Here is a 17,851-nt window from a genome sequence, read left to right as displayed (position 1 = left end):
GAGGAGGCAAGACTTCTTGCATGAGGCGGTGACGGCACAGCCCGGCGTCATTCACTGCCAGTAAGGACGCTGCCAGTCAGGACGCTGCCAGTCAGGACGCTGCCAGTCAGGACGCTGCCAGTCAGGACGCTGCCGTCAGTCAGATCACCAGCAGCAATACTAGCGGTAGCAGTTACGTAATTAGTTGTAACAATATCATTACTAATAATATTATTAGTTGTGTGAAAATCACTTGGAGCTCGGAGGGGATTCGAACCCGCGACCAAAGAGAACCGCGTTAGGGTGGTGCAGTGGTTCGTGTCAGCGGCTGGGGTTATTTCGTTCGTAAGTTCGAGTCCTCTCAGAGGTCCAGTTTATTTTCTCATTAATATATGTTAGTATGATTTCTCTGTTGTGGTGCACTCGAGAAATACACACACACACACACACACACACACACACACACACACACACACACACACACACACACACACACACACACAACACACACACACGAGAAACACAGTGAGAGACGCAATACAACATCACTATCACGCTATCCTACCGTGACGCACCCGTCCTACCGCACGGGTGCGTCACGGTAGGATAGTGTAGGATGCCGCTTCACACCATGTGTGAAGCGGCAACAGATGTGTGCTAGTGGACCTCGCGGGCTAACACAGGGTGTCTTACAGGGCAGCTGTGTGACGGTAACGTGGCGTGCAAGCAGTGTCTGCGTGACCTCAACATGACCTGGGGTGTCATCCATCGCTGCGTGTTCAACTCAAGTGAGTGTTGTCTTCCACACAGGTGGCTCCATCTTCCTCACCTTGACTGACACACAGGTGGCTCCATCTTCCTCACCTTGACTGACACACAGGTGGCTCCATCTTCCTCACCTTGACTGACACACAGGTGGCTCCATCTTCCTCACCTTGACTGACACACAGGTGGCTCCATCTTCCTCACCTTGACTGACACACAGGTGGCTCCATCTTCCTCACCTTGACTGACACACAGGTGGCTCCATCTTCCTCACCTTGACTGACACACAGGTGGCTCCATCTTCCTCACCTTGACTGACACACAGGTGGCTCCATCTTCCTCACCTTGACTGACACACAGGTGGCTCCATCTTCCTCACCTTGACTGACACACAGGTGGCTCCATCTTCCTCACCTTGACCGACACACAGGTGGCTCCATCTTCCTCACCTTGACTGACACACAGGTGGCTCCATCTTCCTCACCTTGACCGACACACAGGTGGCTCCATCTTCCTCACCTTGACTGACACACAGGTGGCTCCATCTTCCTCACCTTGACTGACACACAGGTGGCTCCATCTTCCTCACCTTGACCGACACACAGGTGGCTCCATCTTCCTCACCTTGACTGACACACAGGTGGCTCCATCTTCCTCACCTTGACTCCGTATTACTAATATAATGCAGCAGAAAAAATTATGATCTTACAATATGTATGTGTATATAATAAATAAATAGTTTATTATTAATAATAATAATATTAATAATAATATATTTATAATAATAAAATACCTATAATAATAATCATTATTAGAATAATCTTACACCCGTATAAATAAATTTAATTTTAACCGATACATATTTGGGTTAATATATTTTAACTTTTTTTCCAGCGTGTGGTAATGATACCATCACCTGCATTAATGATGTCTACGGAAACGTAAGTCATTGGTCAATACTACTTACGTCTGTGGTCAATACAACTTTCGGAAAACTTATGTCAGTGGTCTACTTTAAGTTCTAAGTTGTTAAGTTCTACTTTAAGTTTAAGTTAAGATGACTACTTTACTACTTACGGAAACGCGTCAATGGTCAGTATTACTTACGAAAATGTTAGTCACTGCCACATAGGGAACCGTAAGTCAGTAGTCATGACTACATCATTACTTACGGTCACGTAGGTCAGTAGTCAGCACTACTAACGGAAATGTAATGTAAGTCACTGGTCAGTATTACTTACGGAAATGTAAGTCATTCATCAATACTGCTCAGGAAAAGTTAAGTCAGTGGTCAGAACTGCATACTGAAAGGTAAGTCAGTAAAAATTAAGGGTAACGAACTGGTAAGTTAGGAGTCATTTCAGTTAGGACAGACCAGCGAATACATTAGTTATCCCCTTTCTAAATATTGTTTACAATAAATCTCATATCCCCGTTTTCGATCGCAGTCGTTCATTTTTTTTTCGAAGGTGTAAACAGTAAACGGCCTCGTTACTGTACATCTATAATGTTGCCGCTTCAAACTGGCGTGAATATGTTATGCAAATTAAATGTAGCAAGAATGATGTAACTATTACAATAATGTTCTTAAAAGGAGCGGTCACTCCTAAAATTACCTGATCGGTACACTTTTGAGGGGAGACTCTAGTAACTCACGCGTCGCGTCACCAATATGTCCGGAGCAGCGCGCGTCTGGCATTATTTTGTCAAGTGATGGGCAAACTACCCCATAGAAATGTTACACAATAAGTCATATGTAAACCGATATATGTAAACCTTAAGGCCCATCACACGTGGTGAGAGTTATTAAGGATATACTAGAATAGTTTACTAACTAATCAGCAAGTATACATGTTTTGAAGATATGTCATGTTTTTCGTTAACTCTCAGGTTATATGCACCGAGAAGCAGGATACATCGCTCGCTGTATATATATATATATATATATATATATATATATATATATATATATATATATATATATATATATATATATATATATATATATATATATATCTTCCTAGTTTTTTCTACTTTGGTTTGTGGGTTGGATTTAATTTGTTAAGCCCTATCATCTTCAAGTGGGTTATTAAGACCGTGACACTAGTTTACTAATCATCCTGCGAGAATACTTTAATCCTGGACGTATATCCAGCACTAAGGTAAACTGTCAGTGTATATACACCGAAACATTGGGTGCATATATCGGTGTGCATATATCCCCTGTATATATTTTTATATAGGGCATATGAACTCTGAGCTGTATACCCATTTTTTCAGTGTCCGTTTTTTTTTTCGTTTTTTATGTATATACTAATTGTATTAATGGGCTATTCATTTGTTACGCTGTAATAGTTTAAGAGTCAAATTAATATTTCAAAATTGGCTAGAGTTCATTAGCATCACTACAAATAATTACCATGAACATTTTTATTTCTTGAGACTTCACAATAATTAAAAACGGGTTGTCTTTATTAAATATAAAACTATTAATCTGTCCAAAAGTTAAGGACAGATTATTTAATTTAAAATATTTATAATAATTAATAGTAACCACATATCCTTTATTAAATGAGTATAATAATATATATATATTCAAAATGAATTCGACGTTTCATTTTGTTAGTGTAACGTGGGTTTGCACATCCGTAGAGTTGTACGGCCGTCAGAAATCACAGACAATGTAACTTAATTTTTGTCCTTTGGTCATGAGTGTTATTTTTTAATAGCTTATGCTTCCAAAGTATAGAAAATGGCTAGTATATCCCCCCCAACTTTGCTTTAACCTTTGGCTTAGACAGATTATTGAAAACGTCTTCAAATAACCTTTTGGGCATTTCGCGGTATATATATATATATATATATATATATATATATATATATATATATATATATATCTATATATATATATATATATATATATATATATATATATATATATATATATATATATATATATATATATATATATATAATGATCATAAAAACATTTCAAGAAGCGTGAGTAATGTTCCTAGCGTTCCTCTCATAACTAAGCTGAGTGGGTAAAAATTACATTACTCGGTTACATTGATTATGCTGGTATAAACAGATTGTTGTGGTAATACTGTCCTACCAGTGGGGCAATATTCCGGCATACAAGTTTGAGTGTGTATTACTCCCTTGTCAACTTGAGTGAACCCCGTCAATCATTCTCCTCAGCCACCGGATTTGGATAAACTTACGTAAAGTTACTCGTTTTGTTAACTTAGCTGTTTACTGAAGGGCACTGAACAGATTAAACTTGATTTCGCGTTGGGCGATAGACCCATTGACCTCTGGAAAACCATTAGATATCTGTAATTTACTGAACTAATAGTAAGTATACTTTAAATCCTGCACGTACTCCTGGACTGAAGTATACTCTTAGTGCTCCTCGCATCGAGTACCAGATTATACCTCCCTGTTTATGTATAATCCCTGTATTATATGTTTAATACACCACACATCTCTTGGTGTATTAAACATGCCACTAAACCATAGATAAATAAAAATATAAAATGAATAAGCTAAGGCTAAAAATATTTGACATTTATAATAAAACCAATTTGAGAAATTTGCATATTTGTAACAATTCAAATTGTCTGACCTTGTTACAATATGTTAGTTGTGTGTTCACAATATTGTTAGGTTGTGTTCTAACACATCCCCCCCCCCCACAGAACACCGGTTGCTTTCCAGCTGGGAGGTAGTTCATCCATGACGTCACACGGCTGCCTTCCACCTGCTGACTAATTAACCATGACGTCACGACTGCCTTCCACCTGCTGACTAATTAACCATGACGTCACGGCTGCCCTCCACCTGCTGACTAATTAACCATGACGTCACGGCTGCCCTCCACCTGCTGACCAATCAACGACCACCTGACAGGATTCTGCCCACCACTTTACTCCTCATTAATTAGTGTATAGAATCTTAACATTAAAATGAATAAATAGCATACAAATAATACCAAAAAATTACAAAAAAAATTATTAATTAAACCGAAATGAATATGAAGGTTGAGGCTGATGAAGAGGAAGGAGAGATGAAGCATTAAACAAGAAGAATAACAAGAACAATGTGATTAACATATCAATAAAAGAAGCAGTGAGAGTATACTGCAGCAGTGAGAGTATACTGCAGCAGTGAGAGTATACTGCAGCAGTGAGAGTATACTGCAGCAGTGAGAGTATACTGCAGCAGTGAGAGTATACTGCAGCAGTGACAGTATACTGAAGCAGTGACAGTATACTGCAGCAGTGAGAGTATACTGCAGCAGTGACAGTATACTGAAGCAGTGACAGTATACTGAAGCAGTAACAGTATACTCCAACAGTGAGAGCATACTGCAGTAGTGACAGCATTCTGCAGCAGTAACAGTATACTCCAACAGTGACAGCATACTGCAGCAGTAACAGCATACTGCAGCACTGACAGCATACTGCAGCACTGACAGCATATTGGAGCAGTGACAGGATACTGCAGCAGTAACAGTATACTCCAACAGTGACAGCATACTGCAGCAGTGACAGCATACTGCAGCAGTGACAGCACACTGCAGCAGTAAGAACAGCATACTGCAGCAGTAAGAACAGCGTACTGCAGCAGTAAGAACAGCAGCATTCTTCAACAGCACCCAGCATCCTGTAGCAGCAACGTGAATCTCTCTCATTCGGCGACCTTTAAACCCAACCAGTATACCACAGCTGCTTCATTTGCAATTACCGTGCAGTATGCAATTGTCTGTATTTCATGCATTCGTTAAATAAATTTGCATTTGACAGTGTTTTATTTTTAATAAATCCTTCATAATATTTCCCTGTGATCTTGGCATTGTGACGGTGAATTATTTGTACCGTCAGTGTACCGTCAGTGTAGGTACTGCCCCTGTTTGTGTAGCTGACACATTACAGTACTGGTGGTACTGTAATGGTACTGGTGGTACTGTAATGGTACTGGTGGTACTGTAATGGTACTGGTGGTACTGTAATGGTACTGGTAGTACTGTACTACATTTCTCGTCATTCTTGATTACAGCTTGCTTCTATGTTGGAAAGATATAGGTCTCGTATCGTTATCTTGCATCGACTTGATAATACAATAAGACCGTATAATACAATATATAAGTTTAAATATAAGTTTCTTTCACCCTATGCCCCTGTTAGCTAGCAGTAAAATAGGTACCTGGGTGCTAGTCAGCTGTCACGGGCTGCTTCCTGGGGGTGGAGGCCTGGTCGAGGACCGGGCCGTGGGGACACTAAGCCCCGAAATCATCTCAAGATAACCTCAAGATAAGAAGATACAATAGGACCGCATAATACAGTAAGACTAGGTACTACAGTTTAATTTGGTAGTACATTTGAACGGGATTTTTATACAAATTAACAAATTAATTTGTTAAAAATAACAAATTAATTAATGGATGTTGAACATCCATTAATTAAGCTTTTAACTCCAGATGATGTGATAATTATCCTTTTGGGGAGATCCATAGTCTAGTGTAATATGGTACCTAGAGTGATGTGTATATACGCTTTCATACGCCCCTTGGTGTGGTTAGGTGTGGTGTACCTAGAATAGGTGTGGCCAGGTCTGGTCTACCTAGGGTAGGTGTGGCCAGGTTTGGTGTACCTAGGATAGGTGTGGCCAGGTCTGGTCTACCTAGGGTAGGTGTGGCCAGGTCTGGTGTACCTAGGGTTAAGTGTGGCCAGGTCTGGTATAACCAAAGTGTGACCACTTCTAACATTTTATTAAGAAATATATTGAAATTCTGTTTGATTACTCAATCCTATCATCTTCAATATGGATAAAGATTCTACGTGAAGTTAGAGTGGATTCATTTTCCAGGATACTTTCATTATTGGTTACATCGTATGAGGCAAAAAATAAAGCTTCGGTGCCCATTAACATTAACTGCCAACTCTCTACCAATTAAATCGTAGATTCAAATGGGATTCCCTTTAAATGGGCGACTGTGAAGGTATCAAACATGATACCATTCGTCAATGGTATCATGTTTGTGTTGTAATATATGGGTTTATGTTTTATTTCATTGTTTTCGTGTTAATGTATTTGTTATTGAATATAATCTTCTTTCAAGTTTGATAGAAGGGAGAGAGCGACTGAGGAGATTATATCTGTTTAGGTTAGGCAAGGATGAGCTGATATAGTATGGGGCAGCTTTATCAGCTCATCCTGGCCTATATATAGGCCAGGATGAGCCTATATATAGGCCCCAATCTCCCCGAGGCGAGATTGAGAAACGGGACCAAAGAACCAAAACTCAACCCCCGCAAGCACAACTAGGTGAGTACAACTAGTTGAATACATTCATTGTGCTACCATAATTCACCATACTCAACTCACTGTGTGGTCATAGGTCACCAAACACAACTCATTGTATTACCATAGGTAATCATGCACAACTCATTGTATAATCATAAGTAATCATACACAACTCATTGCGTCATCATAACTATACCATAACAATGCTATATGAAAACTCTTACCACAATACCTGACACAATGTCTGCCTTCCATCACATATGTATATCTTATGTCTACTTTCCGTCAACACCTTTTTATATCTACTTTCTGCTGAAACCCATCAACCGCTATCTATCAGAAACTATCTATTTCCCCCACATGTTTGCCCCACCTGCCTTACACCATTGTATCAGTCACCCCCACCCCCCCTCCACCATCTGATACACGTCTGGAACCAGCTGTCTGCTCTTACGCACATACGCCACCAGCTGTCTGCCACCAAATACACCACACCAACTGTCTGCCAAAACTACCACCACCACCACCACCACCTGTTTGCTGCCAGCTGGGGTCCACCTGTTGTGCGGGCCCGCCAGGGATCAATACCTGGCCTCCCTTTGCTTCCTCACCCCCCTCCCCACCCCCACCCCCATTACCCATCTTCCAGCCCCACCCCCCACCCTTACTCCTCGCAGATCTTCCTTCTTGGCTCATCCTAACCTACCTTCAACCTCTCCCCTCTCTCTCTCTCTCTCTCTCTCTCTCTCTCTCTCTCTCTCTCTCTCTCTCTCTCTCTCTCTCTCTCTCTCTCTCTCTCTATTAGAGAGAGAGAGTGGATAGAGAGCCGGATAGTGGAGAATGAGGGGAGTATCTGTTTTCTAGAAAGGCTAATCCATTGTTACATTTTTTTCAATCAGTATACTTGGATTGGTTAGGCCATCAGAGGTAGACTTAGGGCTAATGAGTTGTTCTTTCTGCAAGAGGTACAGTTGACATGTTCACTCAGAGTTGGGGACTCTGAAGAACAGGGGGTCGGGGAACAGGGGTAAATTCTCTCAAATAATGAAAATGAAACTTCTGATGGTAATGAGGGTTAGACAAATTACAATTAATAGTATAATCAAATGTTTGAGCTATTTTAAACCAAGCGATCGATGTGAGAATGTTAGATACAATAGAAATTTTGATTTACTATTCAAAACTGTTGAATCTTGATGGGTAATAATCCTTTTAACACAAATGAATTTGGAATGATACCCAAGACTGTTGGCCAGGCGTCCCTGTAAGGGATCGAACCAATGCTGTCTTGGTCCTGGAAGCCTAAAGGGGAGCGGAGGCTGTGGATTCGTGCTGACGCCGAATTAGGAGGAAAAATTCGTTCTGGCATCACCACTGGTCACAGCATTCCTGTGACCTACATAGGAGTAATTACCTATCTTGTAGGCCAGTTATACCGTTAATTGCTTATTAAATTCAACTACCTTCAGTGATGAGGAATTTTAGCTAACAAGATATTTCCCTGTATGAATCTTTGTGTTAAACATACGCCACTAATCTTGATCGGAAAATATCTCTGTTATGGTAATTAATAATATTTCTTGCGTCTCTCATATAATTATTTTTTTCCTCACCTGGTGAACTTTGAATACTAAAGTCAGATGAGTGAAATCCTGTTTGTTTAACGAGTTTACGGACGACAACCGATACGCTTAACGAGGCCCGCAAGATATTTACTACCAGTGTACGAACACCAGCGACCTAAAAGTTAATAATAAATGAAGGGGCTCCCAATCCGCCTGTGAATGAATTAGCTACGCATGAATGATGTGGTTCACAGTGAAGACAGACGTAAAGATCCCCGGGAGCATCCGGCAACCGGTTGGGGGATACAGACGGTGGTCAAAAAAATAAGGATACAAGGGACTTGGCCGAATTGTTTACACGTTCCTCTCTCTTTTCTTATATGGATACTAACATAACTAAATAACGTTTATCCATTTATCTGCTTTTCTAAACTAAAAAAAATATATATATAAAATATCTATTCTTGAGGCTCAGTTGAGTGTGAATCCTCACCTGAGCCTCTTGGTGTATGTAGCTTCCTGGCCTGGTGTATTGTATGCCCTGTATGTTGACGGGCATGTTGGAAGTGAGGGTGTTGTATACTGTGTGTGTGTGTGTGTGTGTGTGTGTGTGTGTGTGTGTGTGTGTGTGTGTGTGTGTGTGTGTGTGTGTAACTGTATGTGTGTGTGTAGCTGTATGTGTGTGCACATCAAATTAATTCACTCGGCTCTGTAATTACTCGTTAGACAGGAAAGTGAAATCAATCAATATAATGTTGTCTGAAGATGAATCTTACCAAGGAAGACGATAAACAGAAGTCTCCTCAAGAAATACGAATCCCATCGGCAGAAAAAGAAAACAAAAATAAATATAGAGCGCTGGTTAAATGTCTGTACAAGGATTGAGGATCTAATACCCCCGAACATTCAGTAAAGTAGTGCGTGATCTTGACCCAGTTACTATATTTAGAAGGGAGTATAAACTCTACGGACCTTTGTTTACACATTTCACATCCACCGACTTGGTGAAGGTGGTGGTGGTTATGAGGATGATCCCTTCATGGGGTGGCAAAGTGGCGTCTAACACCAACCACACGACTGTGACACCCTCACAAAAATCATCACTACCCTTTGCAATGTTAGGTGAGGCTGGTACCATGACTCTGAATGGGATCCTTGTATATTAAAACAAGGAGACAGACTTTCTCTTCAAGAGAAAGAGCATGGGAGAGAGAGGCATCTGGCAGTGCTTGTCTCTCTCTCTCTCTCTCTCTCTCTCTCTCTCTCTCTCTCTCTCTCTCTCTCTTTCTCCCTACCTTCAGTTCTCTCTCACGCCTTCCTACTTTCCCGTTTTCTACCCTTCCTTTACACCCTTCTATTCTCTCTCCCTTCCTCCTAGACTCTGTATATCCTTTTCCCATCCCTCTCATTCTCCTTCACTCCCATTCTTCTTCTCTTAAACTCCCATTTTTCAATACTACAATTCTCCCATTCTGCCTTCCTTCCCTCCCATTCTCACTCCTTTACATTCTAGCATTCTCTCTTCCTCTCTCCCGTCTGTCCTCTCTCCCTCCCATACTCTTTTTTTACTGTTCTCATTGTCTTTCCTTCCCGTTCTCCTTCATCCTTTCTCTATTCCTCATTTCTCTCCCATTCTCTCTTCCTAAGTCCCTCCTTTCAACTAACTCTCTCTCTCTCTCTTTCTCTTTCTCTCTCTCTCTCTCTCTCTCTCTCTCTCTCTCTCTCTCTCTCTCTCTCTCTCTCTCTCTCTTTCTCTCTCTCTCTCTCTCTCTCTCTCTCTCTCTCTCTCTCTCTCTCTCTCTCAGTCCCTCCCTCCAAAACTCTCTCCCTCAGTCCCTCTCTTCAACTCTCTCTCCCCTGGAGAGCAAAACATGCTCGTGTATCATTGAATCTACGTTATCATCTTCGATTCAAGGTCAGTATCAGCTGAAAATATCTCTTGTTAGCACTCTGCACATATTTCAGTTTCACGTGGTTGTCGCAATTGGAGCCATTCCTACTTAAAGTGGGGGCATTTGAGCGGACCCCCAATCACCCTATAACCCGCGGCATCCTTTCACAATTCGTCTTGGAAAGTTGTGTGAGGCTAACAACAAAAATTCTGGCCTCCAACCTCAAACAGATAGACAGACACTTTCTCTTTGATAGATATAGATAGTTTAAAGATAGGACTGAAAAGCCTCAGCTGCAAATTTGAAGACAATGCAAAAAATTGGTAGTGGGAAAATATATCCAAAGAATCCCCACCAAAAATATCCCGTCAGGTTGATGGAAATAGACTTTCAGAATGGACGAAAGTTTAGCAGACTCTGTTTAATGCCGGAAAATATAGGTTTTTGAGGTGGCAGTGTTTTCAGACTTCAGCTGGACGATGTTGGACTTGCGAGTCTGCATTGCGAGAAGGTCTAGCAGTCATATATCAACAAGCCCCCAAAAAATCAATGCACACATGTACAGAATAATACTAATGGGATACAAGGATTTGTTTCTCGAAGGAAAGGAAAATGATCAGAAGAAAGACTCAGGCCGTTACGACTATGTAGCACTGGGAAGGGGGTCAGGATAAGGATTTGGGATGGGACGGAGGGGGGAAAGGAATGGTGCCCAAACCACTTTGACGGTCGGGGATTGAACGCCGACTTGCATGAAGCAAGACCGTCGCTCTACCGTCCAGCACAAGTGGTTGGGTCTACAGAATGGATACAAATTCACAAGAACGAAAGTGCATTGAAGAATGAGAAAGGAATTAGTACCCTTCCTTATTAAGATAATTTTCTTAGGATTAAGAAAATGTTCAAATAATATTCTTTACAAAGACTAAAAGTAAGGGGTGACATGAGTGAAGTATGTAAATGAATGGTAGAATGTTACATACACGATGTAAATAAGATTTTTAATATAAAAACACAAAATAGAACTCAAAACAAGGGCTGTAAATTGGATAAGATTTTCATTGAAGAAAAAACTGGATAAGTACTGGTTTGGAAGTAGGATAATTTTTTCTACTTATAAGGCATTATAATGCCTCGGGGGGAAAAACAACTTAAGTTGAAATGCGTAACATTACCGAGGAAATGCGAAAATTAAACACGCTTGATGATGGGCAGATGTTCAGGAGTAGCTGCCGGAGCCCCTCAGACGGGCACGCCTCGCCCCAAACACTCAGAAAAAACCGTGTCTCTCTCTGCAAGAAGAACCAGTCAGAAAAAACTAAAAAAATCTACTAACTTCCCCGTGACCTCAGACGATACCTCCCCCCTCCCCCCCCCCCCCCCCCCCCCACCCCCCAAACCTAAACATCGTAACAATCCCCGAGCCGTTGAACAGGAACGTCTAACGTCATTGCCAATACCCAAAAGGTAAACGTCTAGACGTTCTCTTCTCGTCAAGATTCAACGAGGAATCCTTCCTAAAGTATTTATAATCTTCATTGAATTATTGTATTATTGTACCTATAGCCTGACGAGACATAGAAAACGGGGATTATCTGTGACCCTGTGCTAATTGTATAATACTTTGTAATATGAACATTGTGGACCATAACGAGCAAAATATGACGTATTAGTTAAGGGAAGAGGTCGCTCTGATGCCAACCGCATCACGACCCGCAGTCTAAGGGTTAACTAAATGGGTTATAAGTCAGGTTCAATGCTAGTCACCTTCTGAAGGGTTTATAAAGGCCTCGACAATGTAACCTACTCCTCTACCAGCAAGTATACTTTAGTTTAGAACCAGGAGTAAAGTGTTAACACTTTGTGTACACTTACTGTGAAGCAAAGTGTACACTTCTCAGTGTGCCTTTGTGTACACAAAGGCACACCAAGGTAGTCAGGAAGGTTAAATTTTAGAATAAAATAGCAAGAACACACAGAACCTGTTTATAAACTAATTTATAAGAATGCATAGCATGTAGTCAGCACGTTAAGGGCAGTTAGCCTCACCTGCACTATAACAAATTAAACTAATTATTAAAAAAAATTGTTCTAGGAAACGTTTAGTCATACAGTCATATGTCTAACAGGGATTAAATTCTGAGAATAAACAATAATTGAAATTAACGCATTCATGATTTTTATACACTTTACTGTGGTCGAGGCCACACCCTGTGTACACTTTACTGTGGTCGAGGCCACACCCTGTGTACACTTTACTGTGGTCGAGGCCACACCCTGTGTACACTTTACTGTGGTCGAGGCCACACCCTGTGTACACTTTACTGTGGTCGAGGCCACACCCTGTGTACACTTTACTGTGGTCGAGGCCACACCCTGTGTACACTTTACTGTGGTCGAGGCCACACCTTGTATAAACATGAAAAAGAGTTTCCTCCTAATCTGCACCTTTTGTACACTGTTAACATTAAATTGAAATATATATGTATATATATATATATATATATATATATATATATATATATATATATATATATATATATATATATATATATAAATCATTTCAAGGTTTTCTGGGGGAATATCGGGCCATCTTCTGAGAAAATATTAGATACCTTTTCTGAAGAAATATCTAGAGAGAGAGAGAGAGAGAGAGAGAGAGAGAGAGAGAGAGAGAGAGAGAGAGAGAGAGAGAGAGAGAGAGAGAGAGAGAGAGAGAGAGAGAGAGAGAGAGAGAGAGAGAAACAGAGAGAGAGAGAGAGAGAGAGAGAGAGAGAGAGAGAGAGAGAGAGAGAGAGAGAGAGAGAGAGAGAGAGAGAGAGAGAGAGAGAGAGAGAGGCAGCCACAGAGATAAAGACAAAAAGAGAAACAGATTGAAAGAGAGAGAGATGCTTAACAAATGATTGAGGTTGACCATTTTAACAGCTGTTGTTAAAAAAGCATAACTCGTCATGGACTTGTAACATATTACACTGTGGCAAGATTTGGAACAATCCAAAATTCTCTTTAAAAAATATTATAGAAAGAAAAAAGCCATAGGAAGTCAAACGAATCTTTGACTTCAACAAATAGAAAGTGCATTCAACTGTTCAAATCGCTGGTACGACCCATTTGGACTATTGTTCCAAGCACGGAGACCTCACCTTCAGAAAGTCATGATTTGGAGACAAGTACAACTCAGAGTGATAAAAATCCTCTCAGAACTAAATCTCCTCTCATACCAAGTAAGGGCAAAGGCCACAGCACTAACAACACTGTAAATCGGAGGTGACAAGGCTGATCTCACAGAAACTTACAAATTACTGAACAAATTGGAGGATATTTACCCCAGATCACTTCTTTAATAGGTTCAATGTAACGCATACAAGCAGCTTCGAGCTCAATAGGTAACACTGGAGGACAGAAAACGGGAGATGCTTTTTCATCCTGACCAACGCATTACTTTAGTTGAAAATTCAATTGAAAAAAAAATATAAAAAAAATGGAGAACATTTGACAAGCCGATTGTTTCATGTCCCCGTCGAGACCACTACATAGGCATGATCCTCAGGTAAATCCAGGTAAATATGTTACAACGGAAACTTCGTTAATTTTCCGTGTATTGTAACAAAAATAAAAAGACGTATATAACACATATAAACAAAATTAACAACGAAATGTTTGCTAAATTTATATAATAACAATCGACTAGTTAAGAAAACGCAAATTAAATCTTCGATAAATTGGTCTCCGATTTTTGCCAGTTGTGCGACATAGCGCATTCATCACCTACAACTGTCACACCTGTTTTGCTACTTTCCGTCAAAATCTGCTTATCAGTCCATGCGCTGCAGCTATAACATATTGCCAGAATATGAGACTCACAGACCCGAGGACCTACAGACTCGCGGACTCACAGACAGCAAGGAGAGAATATCAAAAAATAAATTCAATCCTAATATTTTCTGTAAACTATAAATATCGTCTGTTTTAACAATATAAATTATATTATTTTAAACACTAGATTAGTGATTCTCAGCACTCAAACACGAGCTTGTATATATCCCAGCGAGGAACCATGTCAAAATAATACTACAACATTTCCCTCAATGACGTTAAAAAAATTATAGTTAGAGAAAGTCAAACACAACGTTAACTAAAGTAAACAGTGAAAACAAAATAAAAGACGGGATATATTCAAGGGAGAAACTAAAGCATTTTGGGGCCTGGCCGAGTTACAGCAGATTAGCTCAATTGTTGTGGTGTTCCGGTCGAGAGTCACTGCTCAGAGAGGATGCCTGTGTCGTACCCCTGGTGTTCAGATGTGTGCCATTGTCAGGTGTGTGTGTGTGTGTGTGTGTGTGTGTGTGTGTGTGTGTGTGTGTGTGTCGTACCGTGTAGCTTGACTCAGGTGTGTTACGGAGGTGTTCACACACCTGGAAGATCAATAATACCTCGCTCAAGCCCCCCCCCCCCCCTAAAGAGCTGACTCTACATTTGTGCCCACCCTCCTCCCCCCATCCCCCCTATCCCATCATTATGACGTCAGGGGTGGACGTCAAAAAAAAAAAAAACATGCGCCAATGTTAAATTAATAAAAACAAAGCGTACTAACAGGGGGGAAAATCAGTAAACAAAATATTAAAATCTGAAGACATACTTGTAAGATAAGGGGCGGCTACGCCCAGTACTATAAATAGTGTAAATGGACAGGTTGGCGTTTGACGGGATATCTGTCTGTGTGAAGGGGAGACTTGTGTTTACCGTCTGGCCTTGTGAAGACGTCATTGTTGAGAAACTGTTTAAACATTTGGTTCTCGTATGATCGTCTCCCTGCCAGGCCTGGGATATGGTTGCTACCTTGCCAGGCCTGGGATATGGTCGCTTCCTTGCCAGGCCTGGGATATGGTCGCTACCTTGCCATGCCTGGGATATGGTCGCTTCCTTGCCAGGCCTGGGATATCTTCGCTACCTTGCCAGGCCTGGGATATGGTTGCTACCTTGCCAGGCCTGGGATATGGTCGTCTCCCTGCCAGGCCTGGGATATGGTCGTCTCCCTGCCATGCCTGGGATATGGTCGCTTCCTTGCCAGGCCTGGGATATGGTCGCTACCTTGCCAGGCCTGGAATATGGTCGCTACCTTGCCAGGCCTGGGATATGGTCGCTTCCTTGCCAGGCCTGGAATATGGTCGCTACCTTGCCAGGCCTGGAATATGGTCGCAGGTCTCTTGTACAACCACGTGAAGAGGTCTCTTGTACAAACACGTGAAGAGGTCTCTTGTACAACCACGTGAAGAGGTCTCTTGTACAACCACGTGAAGAGGTCTCTTGTACAAACACGTGAAGAGGTCTCTTGTACAACCACGTGAAGAGGTCTCTTGTACAACCACGTGAAGAGGTCTCTTGTACAAACACGTGAAGAGGTCTCTTGTACAAACACGTGAAGAGGTCTCTTGTACAAACACGTGAAGAGGTCTCTTGTACAACCACGTGAAGAGGTCTCTTGTACAAACACGTGAAGAGATCTCTTGTACAAACACGTGAAGAGGTCTCTTGTACAACCACGTGAAGAGGTCTCTTGTACAACCACGTGAAGAGGTCTCTTGTACAACCACGTGAAGAGGTCTCTTGTACAACCACGTGAAGAGGCCTCTTGTACAACCACGTGAAGAGGTCTCTTGTACAATCACGTGAAGAGGTCTCTTGTACAACCACGTGAAGAGGTCTCTTGTACAACCACGTGAAGAGGTCTCTTGTACAAACACGTGAACAGATCTCTTGTACAACCACGTCAAGAGATCTCTCGTTGTGTCACGTGGAAACAAAAACGACAACTATTTCTGAAAATCGGGAATTTGACGGAATGTAATTGTGAATTATTGGGAAATGGCAACTGAAATAGGGAAATGGGAACGGAAGTTACACGAGTAGAAAACGAAGCAGGAAATGGGATTTGCAAAGAAGAAACGCACAATATGTACTAAATATACGTTAGTGACGTAGATGGTTATATGTAATTTTAAATTACGTAAAAAAAATTACTATGCTAACATATATTCTACTATATTAGGTATTATACTAACATATATATAATGATACTTTACATATTCTACTATATTAAATATTCAACTCTTAAATTTTCTACTAACGTAAATACTTTCCCATGTTTAATATTCTATTAACATATATACATTTTTAACAACGAGCTTTCCATTCCCTTTCTGATTGTTAAGAAAGACTCGATCCCACACCGCAGCTGCTCTATGTTGAGCTGATGGTCTAATAACGCCGGCACCCCTCCAGAGACGCTAAAAACAATTGTAAACCGCTAAGCGCAATGCAAACCAATATGTGGGAGATGCGGAAGAGTGCTACCTGTTGTTGATCCTAGTCAATGAGCTCGGAGAATTTTAACATACAAAAAGTGTGTTATCCAGAACTAAAACATTACTTATTATTATTATTTTTTATTATTATAACCCAGCCACTTGGGCTGGACGGTAGAGCGACGGTCTCGCTTCATGCAGGTCGGCGTTCAATCCCCGACCGTCCAAGTGGTTGGGCACCATTCCTTCCCCCTTTCCCATCCCAAATCCTTATCTTGACCCTTTGCAAGTGCTATATAGTCGTAATGACTTGGCGCTTTCCCCCCTGATAGTTCCCTTTTATTATTATTATTTTCTACCACAGACGTGGCCACACATTTACAATGCTAACCATCATATATACATTTTCTTCTGTCCTTAAACATTTCTGTTGGTTTTAGATATTCTCCTGAAATACTCGTTCGAGATTCTCCTTTCGTCACATGAAGGTTGTACTAACCCAAATTAACTATAAACCACTGGGAAGAGACGAACACAATACACCAGAAACACCAAGAAAGTTTTATATGCAGGTTTTAACTTAAAACAAGATTGAAAACAAGAACAAAATGTTTGAAATGAAAATAGAAGATTTGAGAAGTGCAAGAATTAATTGATTTTGCAGTTCAATTTGTGGTTTTAAGTTTGTGAGGGTATTGCTTGTGAATCTGTTATCACATTAGCGCCTGAACACCAATATTGATTTAGATGAAGACAAAATGCAATATCAATTGGTGTAATTGATTGAAATTTGACCCATAACTGCCGAAAGATAAGAGTAGATTACCAAATGGGATAATTATCATTTTTCAAAGTTTCTCATTAACAATTGCGTAAAATATCAGAAAAATTACGCAAAATTGGGTAAATTAGTCGTTTATATAACGTTCTGACAACGACCTAGACCAGCTTAGACAAGTGCTTTTGATAGGCTTGTCAGTCAACACCGCTAAGACTCAACAGCTTCAATAGGGTTATATGGAGTATTGAAATCGCC

At 40.8% G+C, this 17,851-nt stretch overlaps 2 protein-coding genes across 4 annotated transcripts in view; one reads left to right on the top strand and one right to left on the bottom strand.

The window, feature by feature from the left end:
* LOC138366951 (uncharacterized) overlaps positions 1 to 5,551 on the top strand; it is a 9,754-nt gene extending 4,203 nt beyond the window's left edge. Inside the window, exons 3-5 of the mRNA XM_069328298.1 lie at positions 675 to 767; positions 1,639 to 1,685; positions 4,446 to 5,551. Of these exons, the coding sequence (XP_069184399.1) occupies positions 675 to 767; positions 1,639 to 1,685; positions 4,446 to 4,475 (170 nt within the window). The 3' untranslated portion in view covers positions 4,476 to 5,551. The remainder of the gene's footprint in view (positions 1 to 674; positions 768 to 1,638; positions 1,686 to 4,445) is intronic.
* Positions 1 to 17,851, bottom strand: part of LOC123760748 (uncharacterized) — a 165,566-nt gene that overhangs the window by 118,166 nt on the left and 29,549 nt on the right. The gene's annotated exons all lie outside the window — the stretch shown is intronic.

This window comes from Procambarus clarkii, chromosome 21, assembly GCF_040958095.1.
Source record: "Procambarus clarkii isolate CNS0578487 chromosome 21, FALCON_Pclarkii_2.0, whole genome shotgun sequence".
NCBI classification, from domain to species: domain Eukaryota; kingdom Metazoa; phylum Arthropoda; class Malacostraca; order Decapoda; family Cambaridae; genus Procambarus; species Procambarus clarkii.
This window is presented reverse-complemented; position numbering and strand designations above follow the sequence as displayed.